We start from the raw sequence: 16,463 nt of genomic DNA, 5'->3' as shown, positions 1-16,463 counted from the left end.
CGTGCTCGACCGCCGACTCGCCGTCGCCTTCTCCATCCGGCCGGTCGGCACGTGGAAGGGCCAGCGGCCAGGCAAGCAGCTAGCGGCCGCCAGTTGAGCGGTCGCGTCGTCGTCGCAAAACGTTGTGCACAAGAAACCTTGGTGCTCCTCCGTCCTCATCAGGCTCTACGATTTTGATCTACCGGAATCTTGATAGATCCAAACTCCAAAGCAGAAAATGGTGGGAACGGAAGAACTGAGCTGATAGATGACGACGGACACATGCGCGCAAGTAGATAACAATCCAACCATCACTGTCACATCATGGATGGATGAAAACGAGTAATTATTCGCCCCCCGACCAAATTTAAACGTCCCTTTTCCCTTGGAAAACAGAAAATAAATTCCCAAAATAAGCCACCACCAGGCCAGATCCGCGTCCCGACGCGCCACCTAATGAAACGGCAAGTAGGAAGCAGCGTGTGTGGCACAAGTCGGACTAGCTCACGCGGCATCGGCGACCTCCAGGCTAGGTGCCACTTGGCAGCTCCCCGGCGCCGGCGGTCAGCGTGCCGGTACGGGAAAAAGAATAGTCGCCGGACCCGGAGGCAACGGCAGCAGTTGCGTCGCGCGTTAACCGGCCAGCACAACAGAACAGATCGAAGCACAGATCCACAGGACACACAGCAGGAACATACCAGCCGGCAGTAGCTCAGCAGTTGGATTTCTTTTCGACGAGGGAGAACGAACGAATCTCACCAGCTCCTGTACGTGCTGCCCATTTCTAAATGGGTCGCGGCAGAAGCTTCTCCTCGCCGCCCGTCGATCGCAAGCCGCGGGCGTCCAGATCCGCATCCACTGCTCCCCGCCGCCGCCCCGTCCAACTCCGAGAAAGCAAGGCATCGCGCGCGGACCCGATGCCGGAACGCTGCAACGGCGACCGACCCGACGGGACGGAAGCGCCGAGTGGTATCGACTATCGAATCCCCGCCGGGAGCACGTGCCCGCCCCGTGACCTTTTCTCGATCGGCGACCGCCGCTGGCTGTGGCTGCCCGACGCGCTCCTCTTGACGCTTCCGCCCCAACCCCAAGTGGCAGCTCCACTGGTCCCCGACTGCCTGTGCTATCTGCCTCTCTTCACCATGGAAAACTCATTAGAAACACGAACACGGCGGTTTCGTTTCGCCATGTTGGTGTGACATCTCTGGACAGTCCCGGTGCTGCTGTGTCGTCGCAGCCATGGCCGGGTCGTCGTTCCCAAGGGTCCGGTCCCTCGTGTGCTTTTGACTCGCAGGAAACGACCGTTGTTAGTTCATCGATCTAACGCTTCTAGAGGAAACGGAGAGATTTGGGTAAATTTTCGAGAGGCTTGCAAGAATCCTGTTTGACCAATACGACGAGACCGGAGAATCAAATGAGCATTCTCTGCCGCCGTGTACCTTTTCTTGAGATGCAGAATTCTTCGCTGCATCTGATAGGATCGTAGCCGGCTCGCAGGATCTAAGTACAAGGCCCAGTGGACGATCTCAGCCGGACGTGACGAAGAGCATGATCGACCTTACCTCTCGGCTCGTGCCCCGTCGTCAGCCAGACCAGGCTAGATCGGCCGCGCCATCCCAAGCTAGGAGATCAGAGACACGTCGGCTCTTTTTTGTCAGTAAAACGGCGCCTCTTCTTTTGCCACAAGGGCAAAACTAGTGAGCTTCGTTCACAAAACGATTAAACGAGGTGCATGGCTGCCTCGTGGCGCCGGCGGACGGACGGCGGCTGCTGGCAAAGGTCAGCGACTTGACAATCAACAAAAGGTACACAGGAAACCTAAATAATCTCTTCGGATGATGGATGGTAGGACTAAAACCTGTCAATTACCAGATCGGTTTGTTTACTGGTCGAACTACGTCAGATGCTGCTGGTTTATCTCTGGCACGCGCGCAGTCTTACTCTACCTTTTGCGGTGTGAACCCCGGCCTTCGCAGCTCCTTCGTTTCCAGACCACTTTACCCCTCGTCGCGCCATGGCGATGGCGATCCCAACGAGCCAACCAAGTGCTTAGTCAGTCGACTAATCTATCAGCCCGTTCAAAACCATGCGCCTCAATTCGCTCGTCCACGCGGCTCGCGCGCGCGCCGGCGCGCCTACATGATATACGCCCGCCGCGAGACACTCTCCCGCCATTTGATCCTGCTTCTCTTCTCCCATCTCTATGCACGACCCAAGGAAGCTAAGCTAAACCCGACACCTGCGCGCCTTTGATGGCCCATGCCAGTACCGCCACGTCACCGCTGCTCGCCTCGCTCCTCCTCTTCTTCCTCTATGTCGCCGCGCAGGACGGTGCCCGTGCCGATGCGGCGGCGGCGCTGTCGCAGGGCCAGTCGCTGGGCGCGGGCGACCGGCTCGTGTCGCCCGGCGGCACCTTCGCGCTGGCCTTCTTCGCGCCGGCGGGGGGCGACCCGTCGCGGCGGTACCTGGGCGTCATGTACGCGCAGGCCGCGGAACAGACCGTGCCGTGGGTGGCCAACCGCGACGCGCCCGTGAGCGCGGCGGCGGCGTACTCGGCGGCCGTCACGGCGTCCGGCGACCTGCGGGTGCTGGAGGGCGACCGCGTCGCCTGGAGCACCAACACGTCCTCGACGCTGGGGAACGTCACCCTCGCCATCTCCGACGACGGGAATCTCAAGCTGACGGCCGGCGGCGGCGACGGCGGGCAGCCGGTGCTGGTTTGGCAGAGCTTCGACCACCCGGGGGACACCTTCCTCCCCGGGATGAGCATCACCCTCGACCGGCGCAACGGGGCTGTCAGCCGGACGCTGTTCACGTCGTGGCGGAGCCCCGGGGACCCGGCCACCGGCGACTTCACTCTCGGCCAGGACCCGCTCGGCTCCGCGCAGCTCTACATCTGGCGGCGGTCCCCGGGCGGCGAGAACAACTTAACCTACTGGCGGTCGGGGCAGTGGGCCAACACCAACTTCGTCGGCGTGCCCTGGCGCTCGCTCTACATCTACGGCTTCAAGCTCAACGGCGACCCGTCGCAGAGTAACGGGCTCATCTCCTACGTCTTCAACCCGTACAACACCTCCGAGTACCGGTTCAAGCTCAACCCCGACGGCACCGAGACGTGCTTCATGCTCCTCGGCACCGGCGAGTGGGAGACAGTCTGGTCGCAGCCGACCACGCGGTGCCAGCAGTACAACACGTGCGGCGCCAACGCCGCGTGCGCCGCCGGCGACAACGGCCAGCCCGTCTGCACCTGCCTGAAAGGTTTCGAGCCGAGGGATCCGGCGGAGTACGGCAGCGGGAACTGGACGCAGGGCTGCGTGAGGAGCGCCCCGCTGACCTGCGAGACGAACGTGAGCGGCGGCGACGGGTTCGCCGACCTCCCGGGGATGAAGCTGCCCAACTCCGCCGCCTGGCAGACGACGGTGGGCGACGCGGACGCGTGCAGGCAATCGTGCCTGGGCAACTGCTCCTGCGGCGCCTACAGCTACAGTATTGGCACCAGCTGCCTCACCTGGGGCCAGGACCTGGTGGACATCTACCAGTTCCCAGATGGAGAAGGCTACGAGCTGCACGTCAAGGTCCCTAAATCCATACTAGGTAAGAAAACCATGATCTTTTGCTTAATTCGCTCACTTCATGCATGGTTTTCATTGAAAATTCTTGCAAAATAAAGGAATTCCTTTATTATCTGCTGGGAAAACATTGTTAAATTCTTTGTTCGTTGGTTATTGCAAGAACTGACAAATTGGCTGAGCTAAATGTCAAACCACTGGATTTGAGAAAGAATAATGCATGGCAGTTAGGTCTTCTTCTAGGAATGCGATTCTAGCTGTGTTCATAGGAAAAGTAGCAGTGAACAGTAGAAATCCGTGTGAAGTAGTTGCATTGGGAGCCTCAGTCTCATTGGGTGGCGCCTTCTCTAGTCCACGAGGTAAAATTCACCTTCACCCAAGTAGGCGTGTACAAGATGGTTGCAAACTTGGACTGGTGAACAGCGATTTCTGAAAGGTGAAAACCCTGACGACCGTTTCACCTTTAGAAAAACCAGTGCTTATCCTGCTCATTTTCTGAAGAAATTGCATGGCCAGAATCATCTGGTTGAGGTCCATGTATGCTTTATTTTCAGATGCTGGTGTCACACCATTTCTAGTGATTTATTACCTGTCATTTTTCGACGATGCGTAACTAAAGGCTGATTAAATCATCAGTAAATGTTGGTCTATTTCAACTTTAATCTAAAAATCTAGCACCACTTGTTTCAGACGTTGACTTGTCTAAACCGAACAATATATTGTTAATGATCGCTTGTGGGTCTTAAAGATATGCTTTGACAACGACGCGTCTTAAAAGTTCTCCATCAACTAGAATATTCGAGATTGGGGAAAAGACAATGCCGTCTGGCTGCTCCAAGAAAAGGACCTAGCATTGCTTATTGAGCTTTTGGATGAAGCCGAGGTCGGTAGTTAGGTTCACCTATATTATATTCCAATCAGCTGTTCAGCACACAGGGAACATGTGAAACACCACATGTGTAATGTGTTTGACCTTGTTTGGTCAGCATGTCTGGCTGACCATGCATATATTTTTGTATCACCTGGTCTGAATGCATGTTCAGAAAACAAATCTTCGACAGCTTGACCGATTCCTGAACTGCTTTTCTTGAGCTGTGGCATCCTGAATTGCTTCGTTTAACTGTAGAAAAAATACCTGCTGTAATTCTGTAAATGAGACTTGCACGTTGCTGACAACACTTCCTGATGCTTCTCTCTGCACAGATACGGGCTCCAAGACGAGGCGATGGACGACGGTGGTCGTTGTGGTTATCGTTGTTGTGGTTGTTTTGGCAGGATGCGTCCTTCTGCTGTGGAAATGCAGGAGAAGAATCAAAGGTGAGGCAAAACTTCATATCTGAGACAGTTTTAAGAAGTCAGCTGCACAATGGATTTTCCAGTCAATTTCACTTTGAGCTCATTGCTCATGCCGAGCGTGTTCATCTTGTGCAGAGAAGCTTGGCATTGCTGGTAGTAGGGAGAAGACGAGGCTCCCATCGTTGCTTCCTGTGAGGGAAGCACGACATGATTTCTCCGGGCCGAAGCAGCCTGATCAAGAGGAGGCAGATGGCGGCAAGAAGTGCGAGCTGCCGCTGTTCCCCTTGGACGTGGTAGCGGCGGCCACCGACGACTTTAGCAACGCCAACAAGCTCGGGGAGGGAGGCTTCGGTCATGTCTACAAGGGCAGGCTCCCCGGCGGCGAAGAGGTCGCGGTGAAGAGGTTGTCCCGGAGCTCAGGGCAGGGGATGGAGGAGTTCAAGAACGAGGTGATCCTGATCGCCAAGCTGCAGCACCGCAACCTTGTCAAGTTACTGGGTTGCTGCATCCAGGGGGAGGAGAAGATCCTGGTGTACGAGTACATGCCCAACAAGAGCCTCGACGCCTTCCTCTTCGGTACGATCCATTGCCTACCTACCTTTCTCGCAGCACAACAGTTTCTAGTCATAACAATTTGCAGAGACTGACAGTGTGGGTTGGTTCTGACGGGTGATCTCTGCAGATCCGGCGAGGCGAGGTCTGCTGGACTGGAAGACGCGGTTCCACATCATCGAGGGCATCGCCAGGGGCCTGCTCTACCTCCACCGGGACTCGCGGCTGCGCGTGGTGCACCGGGACCTCAAGGCCAGCAACATCCTGCTGGACCGCGACATGAACCCCAAGATCTCCGACTTCGGCATGGCGCGCATCTTCGGCGGCGACCAGAACCAGGTGAACACGAACCGCGTGGTGGGCACGCTGGGGTACATGTCGCCGGAGTACGCGATGGAGGGGCTCTTCTCGGTGCGGTCGGACGTGTACAGCTTCGGCATCCTGATCCTGGAGATCGTGTCGGGGCAGAAGAACAGCAGCTTCCACCACATGGAGGGCTCCATCAACATCGTCGGCTACGCGTGGCAGCTGTGGAACGCCGGCAAGGGGGAGCAGCTGGTCGACCCGTCGGTGCTGGCGGCGGGCGGAGGCGCGGCGGCGCTGCGGTGCGTGCACATGGCGCTGCTGTGCGTGCAGGACCACGCGTGCGACCGGCCGGACATCCCCTACGTGGTGATGGCGCTGGGGAGCGACAGCTCCGTGCTGCCGATGCCCAAGCCGCCGACGTTCACGCTGCAGTGCACGTCGTCGGACAGGGACGGGCTGCTCCGGGACAAGGCCGACGAGTCCTACTCCGCCTGCGACCTCACCATCAGCATGCTACAAGGGAGGTAGCGAGGCAGGATCGTTGCAGTTGCAGGGCAGGGTCCGCAGGGAATTGGACGGACTCATGGGCTGCGGCTCAATTGGTTGTAGGCTACATGGGCTGTACGTTTTGAGGGCCAGCCGAAACGACACACAGAGAAGCGCCAAGACTGGGCCAAGGCCCGCATTGTCTATGAAAAGTCTTTTTCACCCCCTTAAACTTTGGAACAATTCGTATTTCCTTCCTAGACAACGAAACCATCCGTATGAACTTCTCGGACTCGCAGTACCGGAAGTAATGACCTCCCTGAGTGGTTTTTCTCCTTTTCTTTTATTTATTTTGGCTGAATTTTTTAAAATCATAGTAAATCATAAAAAATTATAAAATGGAAAATTTAATTTTGTTGGACTATTTATGCAGTGAACACATGATATGATATGATATAATTTAGTAAAAAGATTTTGTTGTACTTTTAGATATATACTTTTGTATAATTAATTCATAGCTATAGTTTTCGTAGTCCAATTATGGCGAAATTTTTATCATGGGCTAATCATTATATTCTTATATTGTAGTAAAAATTTCATACTTATTGGATCACTATGCTTGAGCAACTAAATTTCAAGCTATATTAGAGAGGTATTGCGAGTCCAGCGGACGGTTTTATTGTTTAGAGAGGAAACGCGGATTCATTGATTTGTAAAAAGAAAAAGCTCAACCTCTCCGAAAACCACGCCAAGAAACGAGAACATAACAACAGATCGGAGAACAAAGAAAGATCTCTGAGGGTAACTGAATTACGACTAATATTAATTAATCCCTTATTAGACCTTGTACATTAAGGAAAAATTATAATAATAACTATTTTAAAGAAGCAATCTGATGGACTAAACGGACTCTGAACTTAGCATAGTTGCAAAAGGTCGCGCATCCACAGCGCCCGGAGCGGCGGCCTCCTCTAATCGTCGAAGGCCCACTGATTCTCCCTGCGGATCTCCGCCTCCTCCTCCGGTGTGAAGTCGTTCTTGATGTTGAACGTCTCCCTGATCTCCTCCACCGACTTGCCCTTGATCATGTCGGCGATCGTCTGGCAGGTGAGGTCCAGCATCCCCCTGATGTCGAGGTAGTTGGCGGCCATCACGAGGTCGAACAGCGTGGCCTGGTCGTCGATATCGACGAACGCCTTGTCGAACTTCTCCAGCTCGTCCTTGTCCGACGCGGCGGCGTGCTTGTTGCAGTACTCGAGGACCTTGGCGAGGATCCGGCCGGTGACGTTGGGGAGCGGGACGCCGCCGTCGGTGCAGCCGTCCTCGATCATGTGGCGGATGGTCTGGGACAGGGTCGCCACCGCCTCCGGCACCTCGAAGTGCTCGTTGTCGGAGCTGATGAGGGTGACCGTGGCCGCCTTCTCGTCGCCGGAACCCGCCGATGCCATCGCGCAGCTGCTTGCTACGGTGCTACGACGACCACGCCGAGTTGCTCCTCGCTCGCTTCGCCGCCCTCGCCGGAAGTGCTCTCTCGATGGCGAGATTGGTTTGGAGCGTTTGGTGATAGGCGAAGAGGTGATCTGCGCGTTGGTCTGCGGGAGTCTCGGAGGATCACCGAGCGGCGTCGAATTGCAACGGAAAGAGAGTTCTATCCGCGCCGACTCGAAATTGGAAGCAAGCCCGGAACGACATGCAATTGCCCAGGAGATCGAGCCCGTAACGGTCTCTCGGCCTGGTTTTGGGCCTGTTCAACTGGGCCACACACGACCCACTCCAACATCAAGAAGGTTCGGCCGTGGATGGGGGATGGAGAAGCCCGCCCAGAACTGCAGAGTAGGCTCGTCCGTATGGGTAGCGTTGGAGGCTGACGCTGGTGGGTGGTTGCCGTATTGGGCAGACATCTTGTGTAATACTTGGCAGTTCAATTTCACCGCTAGCTGAAATGAAAAACTTCTGCGGCAAGATGGCGTGATGCCTTCTACTAGCACCAGGAAATGAAAAAGAAGAGGAGGAGACTCTGCTTCGGCGAGGTCGCCGCCGGGGAAGAAACGGAGAAGAATGAACGCATTTCTACTCCTGCGTAGGAATGTCTCAGAACATCACCATCACCACCCACTTTGCGGTCCCAGATGAAGCTGGGCTGGACCGAGCCGAGCCACCGCAGCAGTGGTACTCCCCTGTTAAACCAAACCAACCGCCGCCGCGGTCAAGCTTGGCTTCTGACTTCAGAATCCTCGCTCGCAAGTCGACAAGCAAAAGCGGATGCACGAACGTTTCGCACGGGGGGAAGTTTGGTGAGGTGAGACCGTGACAGGGTTCGAAGAATTTGCACGAGCATCCGGTAAAATTTGCAGTGCCGGCGAGTAAAAATTGCAGCCCGTCATAGCTGTTCCCGGAGGGATTGAGCAGTGAGCGCGTCAGTGCGAGTTCCGGCCTGCGCCGAACAGAGCCATGGCTGCGGGCGGGCGGCCGCCATTAGCTCTGTTGCTTTCTCTTCCCCTGCTCGTTACTCTCTTCTCCTCCCCTCCTGCCTCCGCGGCCGATGACACCATCGCCGCCAACTCATCCCTCGCCGACGACGAGACGCTTGTTTCCGCGGGCGGGGTCTTCGTACTGGGCTTCTTCACCCCGGCGGGCTCGATGGCGAGGTTCCTGGGCATCTGGTACAGAGGCATCGCTCCCCAGACCGTCGTCTGGGTCGCCAACCGGGATGCGCCGATCAATGGTACCACGGCGAGTCTGGGCCTCAACGCCACCGGCAGCCTGGTGCTCGCTGATCAGTCAGGGCGTGTGTTCTGGTCGTCGGCGCCATCGAATGCGAACGCCACCGGCGCGCCGGTGGCCCAGCTGCTGGACAGCGGCAACTTCGTGCTCCGGGACGACGGCGGCGCGGGGGCCGCCGTCCTGTGGCAGAGCTTCGACCACCCGTCCGACACCCTGCTCCCGGGCATGAAGCTCGGGTGGGACATGACCACCGGGCTCGACCGGCACCTGACGACGTGGCGGAGCCCCGGCGACCCGTCGCCGGGCGACTACACGTTCGGGATCGACATCCGCGGCGTGCCCGAGGGGTTCATACGGTACGGCGGCGAGGCGCCGGTGTACCGGAACGGGCCGTGGAACGGGCTGCAGTTCAGCGGCGAGCCGGAGATGGAGCCCAACAACAGCAACTTCCGGTTCGAGTTCGTCGCCAACGCCAGCGACGTGTACTACACGTTCCTGGTGGACGGCGGTGGCGTCGTGTCGCGGTTCGTGCTCAACCAGTCCAGCGTGCAGCGCTACGTGTGGCCGCCGGGCGGCCAGGCGTGGACCCTCTACTGGTCGCTGCCGCGTGACCAGTGCGACCGCTACGCGCAGTGCGGCGCCTTCGGCGTCTGCGACACCAGCAGCGGCTCGCCGGCCTGCGGCTGCGTGCACGGGTTCACGCCGGCGTCGCCGCGGGACTGGGCGCTCAGGGACAGCTCCGCCGGCTGCCGGCGCATGACGCCGCTCAACTGCACCGGCGACGGGTTCCTGTCGCTGCGCGGGGTGAAGCTGCCGGACACGACGAACGCGACGGAGGACACGACCATCACCGTCGACCAGTGCAGGCAGAGATGCCTGGCCAACTGCTCTTGCCTGGCCTACTCTGCATCCAGCATCAAGGGAGGTGACAGCGGCTGCATCATCTGGAGCTCGCTGCTGATAGACATCAGACATTTCGCTTACGGTGGCGAGGATCTGTACGTCCGTCTTGCGGCGTCCGATCTGCGTATGAATCTCCTTACACATCTCGTTCAATTCCATGTGTTGGCATCATAGTTTTGAAGAATAAAGAATTGATTTTGAAATACTTGTGTTGGCTGAGGTTATCAAGAAGGAATTTCTTTCCTAAAACTCAGTAATCTAGACAGCAAGGAAGTAGCGTAAAGCATATGAAATCTCCTTGAGAACAGAACCATTTCGACTTTTCAGTCCTAGTAGATATTCTTAGGAACTAGGAGCAAGATGGTTTGTGTTCTTCTAGAAAAGAATTTAGATATATTCTTGGATTAACCATGGCCCGTAAGCTTTCTGTCTGCTATTCTATTGCTTTTGTACCATGAGGCATGAGTTTAAAATTCAGATAAGCGCATCTTTAAGCCTGAATTGACCATTCCCCTACCAAAATCAAGATTGGCCGGACCTTTTTGTTAGCAAATGTTGCTTTCAGGAACAAGTAGCACCTAAGGTTAACGAGGGCTAGCGCTAGTTGCTTTCGATTTCAAAATTGATCTTTCACGTAGATTATCCTTTTCATTATTTATGTTACTGACCATGATGTTTGGCTGAACTTGAACAGACCTTTTAGTGCTCAGCAAGATACAATTCTGTAGCACTGTAGCCTGGACCAACCTAGATAGGAAAGGACCAAGTTTCCATTATGTTTGATAATCAAACTTCATTTGTTTACTCCAAAATACCGAAGGTTTAAAACATTTTCGGTACAACTAAAAATACAGAGATCACCACCAGGGTTGTTTTCTTGTACTTACCAACTGCACAAGTTTGGTCTCCTGAATCACATGCAAATTCAAACCAAACAGAAGGAAAATATCATGTTACATACTTGCAACCATTAGTGATCCAAAGAAGCTATTGAGTTTCGGGTTTCTTTCTTCAAAGCAACAACATATAGTCAATCATTTTAGTGGTAGTAGCTGGTGCACAAATTTCACACAGTACACTCAATTCAATATGCCTTTACTAACCTTTTCCATGATGATGCCGACAGCTTCCAATGGAGACGGTTCCAGGAAGAAGAACATAGTAGTCGTCGTTTTTGTAAGCTTATTGGTCCTTGTCCTCTTCGGGTTCGGCGGATTCTTCATCTGGAACAAGCTTTTCAGAAACAGAGGTGTGAGCCCCAAGTCTCTCCCATTTCTGACAGGAGAAATATAGGCAGTTGTTTCTGCAAATCCATGCGCTAACCCCGGCGTATGAAATGAAAATTTTCCTTGTGCTATCCAGGGAGGTTTCAGAGCACGCAGAGGTTCAACTCGTTTGGCTCCAGTATCCCACTTACTCCGGTCCAAGACAGGAAGCTGGAAGATGAATCCGGTCAGAACAAAGACCTTAACGTCACGCTGTTTGACATGGCAACCATAGCTTTCTCCACGAACAATTTTGCCACATGGAACAAGCTTGGAGAAGGCGGCTTTGGCGCCGTCTACAAGGTAAGACAAATTAACCTTCATTATACGATAAAAGATAGTTTGATTTGAAGTAAAATTCATGTGAAACGAATCAGGGGGAACTGGAAGGAGGGCAGACGGTGGCGGTGAAGCGGCTGTCCAAGTACTCGACGCAGGGCTTGGACGAGTTCAAGAACGAGGTCATGCTCATCGCCAAGCTGCAGCATGTGAACCTCGTCAGGCTCCTGGGCTGCTGCATCCATGGAGAGGAGAGGATCCTGGTGTACGAGTACATGGAGAACAAGAGCCTCGACAACTTTATCTTTGGTACCCAACACTTAACTCCATTTTGGTAATAAGCTTCGACATTTAATAATGCTGATTTTGCATTGTCTAAACAAATGGGATGTGTGCTTGAGCAGACAAGGGTCGATCAGCGCAGCTGAACTGGTCGAAGCGGTTCGACATTATCCTGGGCATCGCACGGGGGCTCCTGTACCTGCACCAGGACTCCCGGTACAAGGTGATCCACCGGGACCTCAAGGCCGGCAACATCCTCCTGGACAAGGACATGAACCCCAAGATCTCCGACTTCGGCGTGGCCAGGATCTTCGGCGACGACACCGATTCGCGCACCAGGAAAGTCGTCGGGACATACGGGTACATGTCCCCGGAGTACGCGATGGACGGCGTCTTCTCGGTGAAGTCCGACGTGTTTAGCTTCGGCGTGCTGGTCCTGGAGGTTGTCAGCGGCCGGAAGAACCGGGGCGTGTACAGCAGCGGCGAGCAGGCGAGCCTCCTCAACCAGGCGTGGAGGCTGTGGAGGGAGGGCAGCCCGGTGGCGCTGCTGGACGAGGCGGTGGCCGGCGCCGGCGCGTACAGGGGATCGGAGGTGCGGCGGTGCGTGCAGGTGGCGCTGCTGTGCGTGCAGGAGCGGCCCGACGACCGGCCGCACATGGCGGAGGTGTTCCTGGCGCTGGGCAACCCGGGCGCGGTGCTGCCGCAGCCGAGGCACCCGGGGTTCTGCAGCGACCGGGGGTCCACGTCCACCGACGGCGAGTGGTCGTCCACCTGCACCGTCAACGACGTCACCGTGACCATCGTCGAAGGCCGGTGACGCCACGTGGCGTTAGCCCTGAGCCGAGCAGTTGTAGGATTTCGTTTTCTTTTTTGAGAGGGAGTTGGAGGATTTCGTGCCCTGTGAAACTAGCGATTTGTACGAATATGTAAGGAGAACATGTCATTGGGCCCGCCTCTCGTATGCCTGGTAGCTAGTGTTGGGCTGGGTGGCATAGGCTGTGCTGCGGTTTCTCGCTGACGGCTGACCTCAAGCACCCGGAGGTGACGGCTAGAATCAGCAAACTGGAGGCGGGAGTCCATGGCGTCACCGTCCCAGCAAACTAGCTCGGCAAAGATTATTGGGGCAGAGATCCGAGGCTCAGAGTCGTCAGACTGAGACCCAGACAGAGACAGTTTCCATCCTAGGGGCAACGATCTCCACCCGGCGGGTCACGGGTGTCGACCACGCAGAAAAACAGGGTCTGACTTCTGAGCGAGTCGGAACGTAGGGAGACGTCAGACTCAGCAACCAACGTACGTGAGGATGAGACTCAGGTAGCTCAGGCGCGGGCATTTCGAGCACACTAGGGTTTCCAGCATGTGGCCTTGCATGGTGGCCCTGTGTATCGTCAGGTTTGTCAGAGCCATGAACACACCGGCCGGCCGGATCTGGAGCTGGAGCCGCCATCTGTGTCCAATAGAGAGCGTGATATCTTGCGCTCTATCACAGGTGGGGAGCACGAGCGCCTGCTTTCGACAAGTATAAGGCGTGCGTAACCAAGGCGCATCGAGACGAAGCGTCCGCACCAGGCGCTGCGAGGCGACGCGGCGGGCCGGGATGGCGCGGCAGCTGAGAGGCAGGGAGATATCGAGTCGCCTGATGGCCGGGGCGCAGTAGGCTGTAGGCGCGGACGGCGCCGTCGACGCAGACCAGGAACAAGGCCGGCGGCTGCGGCGCGTCGTCTCCGTCGTCTCTGTCGAAGTCGAGGTCGGGCAGCGCGGCCCAGACGTGGCGCCAGCGGCGGGAGAGAGCGCTGGTGCGCGCGACGGTGCGAGCTGAGTCGAGGCGGAGGAGGATGTCGTGCAGGAGCTCGTCGGGGAGGCCGCTGATGCGATCCATAGCCGATAAAGGGCTTTGCCTTGGAAGTTTCATGGGGCCCCAAGATTATGGCATGTCTAAAAAATTTAGTATGACAGCAACATGATCTGATCGACATGGAAAGCCAACAAAAATATCAGAATAGTTCAGACCCGTTTGGGGGAACAAAGTTTAAGCTCCATTCTTGAGCCGACAAGAGCAGCATACACTCCGATACATAATGTCATGAAGCGCCGAATTCACAGAATAAAATGCGAGCATTATTATTGTCGTCCCTTTGCTCTCCGATCCCTTTTGCCTATCTGCTGAACTGCGTCGTTTCAAACTCGAGGGAGATGCAGTGCGGGCGCGCCAGTCCCCAGATACGCTTCTGCATCTCCTGGCTCAAGGAAACGCCCGACGCTGTGTGAATGGCCAGCCTCCTGATCTTGATGTTGCACCCGAATAGCAGCTTCAGGAGCTCGACCTCCTCCACGGCTCCGGTGAAGCTACTGATCTCCACCTCCTCGAGTGAATCCAGCACGACGTCGTCGGTAGTCCAGCTCACTGGCGGAACACAGGTACAGCCATGTCGTAGGCAGTAATTTATTTCCTTCTGACAAGAAAAAAATGGGCGTTAACTTACCTGTTCTGTATACAGTTCTGCACTAGTGCTGATTTGTACGTAACTTTTTTTACTTTCATATTGTGACACAGCATCCATTACGTTTGAAGCTTTTAATTATTGGTAGTCTTCGTCCCTTTTTTTCTATTTGAAAGTAGGTAGCTGACATGTGATAATTATTAGCCAGATGAGATAGAATGAGGGGCTAATTAAATTGTTTTCTGCTTACCACTAATTTGAGGGAAACTTTGGCTATGACAACCTAGGCAAACTCAAATTCTTTGCAAAACAATGGTAACCTATATGAAAAGTTGTTGCGAGCATTTTCCTTGTCGGATTGCAGTATTCCACTAAAATCCTAAGCTTTAACCTAGCCCGACTTGAGCTTGCCGGTGGTGTGCAATAAATGCTCATTGACTAAATTTTTACTTCCTTTGCTCCCTAATATAAATCCATTAGGACAGTGGCACGATTCCAAATATGATACTTTGTGTAGCAGAGAAGCTGTCTTAGTGCACCTGGCTAGTGTTTTTGGGAAGAATTAGCAGATCAAGGTTCAAATTCTGGTTCCTCACATTTGTTCAGGTGGGATATTTAATATCTTCCCATAGCCCCTATCAATTTTTTATACTTTAAGTAGCAATATAAATATATTCTTATGAACAGATAGAGTCTTAGCATATGTTTAGCTTAAGGATCAAGTGGAATGGGTTGGGTTCATCCCTATTTTTTGATTGGTTGAACCCATCTCGGTATTTGGTTGAGGTTGTCGGATTTATCCTAATTTTTTTATTTAGTTGGAGGGTTAGGAGGGATGAGATGGACGTTATCATCACATCGTTAGCAACTGTTATCAATGGGACCTATTAGTCAGTCGCGGGACCCACTTGCCATTCTCTTTTTCCCTTAATCCTATCTACTTCCTCCGCTGCTCGTCCGCCTCCGCATCGGCTGCTGCTCGCGGCTCACGCGTCGCCCTTCTGCGCTCCGCCGGCCGCCCCGGCGCAGCGCTGCGCCGGCCGCCGCCCGCCAGCCGCCTGACCGCCCGCCGCCGCGCCCCCCGCTTGCCGGCCGCCCGCCGCCCGCCCGCACGGAGCCGCGCCCCCGCTCGCCGGCCGCTCACCGCACCAGCTCGCCTGCCCGTCGGCGCCGCGCCGCGCCGGCCACTCGCCCCCTGGCTGCCTTGGTGCCGCTAGCCCGCGCGGCCTGTGCCCCCGCTCGTCGATCCCCCATGCCGGCTCGCCGCTCGCCGCGCTGGCTTCCGCCCGCCCCGTTGCTGGCGCCGTCGCCGGCCCGCGCTCGCGTCGTCCATCCTCCCCGCTTGCCTCGGGACACACGGAGGGAGACAGAGCTGACGGAGGACGAAGTGGGTTCAGTTTGTCCTTATTTTGAATTTTGAAGGGATCGATCCAACCCGTATCTGGGCATCTGGGCAGAATATTCTCCTCCGGATCCATCCCAACCCACGTAAAATTCCATCCAAACGCGGGACGATCTGGAGCGAAGTCATCCTAACTTCTTGAACCCTCCATCCGAAGACATACTTATATAATTAAAATATTTTTCATGATAAACCTAGCAGCATCAATCTTATGTCGTTAATCTATATGCTTTCTCAATAGTATATGGGGATCAGAGGTAATAGTCACCTTAGATAATGAGAGAATTGATTAGGACTCACCAAGTTTGCTGGGAAAAGGTCGACCTTAATCTTTACTAGCCTGTTATGCTTCCTTAAGAGATGCAACATAACTGGTTCGAAATGTTGTTTTGTTGATAACCCTTTCACTTCCAAAACCTTGGTTTTGGGAAGCTTGTCCATCTCTCGGACAAACTTCTTGCATTCAGCTGGCTTCTGCAAGGGACATGTTAAAAGTGATTACACAATTAAAGCTATTGTGCTCCGATAGATTCAAGATAAGGCCAAGCAAAGTTTCCATTGTCAATTTTTGAAGGGCTACTCTAGTCATAAATTGACATGTTTTAACACCAAAATTTGTCAGAGTGAAATGTCATAATTGACAGAATTTTTTTTACTCGCAAGCAAAACGTGTTAGCAGAAAAAAGGTCAGCAAATTGAGTGAACATGTAAAAACACCCCAAAGCACTAAGAAAACAATTACAAACAGGCGCACTAGCTTCCCAGTGGAACTAAAACATCACATAGTTGTCTTTTGGAATAAAATAAAACAAAAAACATACAAACTGCAGACTAACAAAAATCAATTTTATAGATTTTACCATCCAAATCATATTACATAGATTTTACCATCCAACTATGATGCAGTTACATATCATATGAGATTATAAACAAGGCAAAGCAATTTTATATGTGACACAAAGCAAAAACAAAAAAAGGT

At 54.3% G+C, this 16,463-nt stretch overlaps 3 protein-coding genes across 3 annotated transcripts; 1 reads left to right on the top strand and 2 right to left on the bottom strand.

Annotated features, from left to right (window-relative positions):
* Positions 1-1,856: 1,856 nt before the first annotated feature.
* On the top strand, positions 1,857-12,458 carry LOC112881265. Its single transcript, XM_025945941.1, has 10 exons — positions 1,857-3,573; positions 4,752-4,865; positions 4,980-5,420; positions 5,527-6,229; positions 7,403-7,655; positions 8,610-9,939; positions 10,942-11,064; positions 11,178-11,383; positions 11,458-11,668; positions 11,764-12,458. The coding sequence occupies exons 1-10, from the start codon at positions 2,232-2,234 to the stop codon at positions 12,456-12,458; spliced, it is 5,418 nt and encodes a 1,805-aa protein (XP_025801726.1). The 5' UTR covers positions 1,857-2,231.
* LOC112879843 (SKP1-like protein 1) lies at positions 6,994-7,809 on the bottom strand. The gene has a single exon (XM_025944258.1). The coding sequence runs from the start codon at positions 7,634-7,636 to the stop codon at positions 7,160-7,162; it is 477 nt and encodes a 158-aa protein (XP_025800043.1). The 5' UTR covers positions 7,637-7,809; the 3' UTR covers positions 6,994-7,159.
* Positions 12,459-13,729: 1,271 nt separating the features above from the next.
* LOC112879844 lies at positions 13,730-15,870 on the bottom strand. Its single transcript, XM_025944259.1, has 2 exons — positions 15,785-15,870; positions 13,730-14,094 (listed from the first exon to the last, which is right to left on the bottom strand). The coding sequence occupies exons 1-2, from the start codon at positions 15,851-15,853 to the stop codon at positions 13,798-13,800; spliced, it is 366 nt and encodes a 121-aa protein (XP_025800044.1). The 5' UTR covers positions 15,854-15,870; the 3' UTR covers positions 13,730-13,797.
* Positions 15,871-16,463: the final 593 nt, after the last annotated feature.

Source organism: Panicum hallii, chromosome 2 (assembly GCF_002211085.1).
Source record: "Panicum hallii strain FIL2 chromosome 2, PHallii_v3.1, whole genome shotgun sequence".
In the NCBI taxonomy this organism is placed as follows: Eukaryota; Viridiplantae; Streptophyta; class Magnoliopsida; order Poales; family Poaceae; genus Panicum; species Panicum hallii.
This window is presented reverse-complemented; position numbering and strand designations above follow the sequence as displayed.

What these genes read in the sequence shown, in the direction of transcription:
- LOC112881265 (XM_025945941.1), top strand. Translation starts at nt 2,232, where the DNA reads ATGGCCCATGCCAGTACCGCCACGTCACCGCTGCTCGCCTCGCTCCTC. An exon ending in ATGCAGGAGAAGAATCAAAG is followed by an intron (nt 4,866 to 4,979) that starts GTGAGGCAAAAC and finishes CATCTTGTGCAG; the next exon opens with AGAAGCTTGGCATTGCTGGT. An exon ending in GCTTTGGCGCCGTCTACAAG is followed by an intron (nt 11,384 to 11,457) that starts GTAAGACAAATT and finishes GAAACGAATCAG; the next exon opens with GGGGAACTGGAAGGAGGGCA.
- LOC112879843 (XM_025944258.1), bottom strand. Translation starts at nt 7,636, where the DNA reads ATGGCATCGGCGGGTTCCGGCGACGAGAAGGCGGCCACGGTCACCCTC.
- LOC112879844 (XM_025944259.1), bottom strand. Translation starts at nt 15,853, where the DNA reads ATGTTGCATCTCTTAAGGAAGCATAACAGGCTAGTAAAGATTAAGGTC. An exon ending in ACCTTTTCCCAGCAAACTTG is followed by an intron (nt 14,095 to 15,784) that starts GTGAGTCCTAAT and finishes TTTTCTTGTCAG; the next exon opens with AAGGAAATAAATTACTGCCT.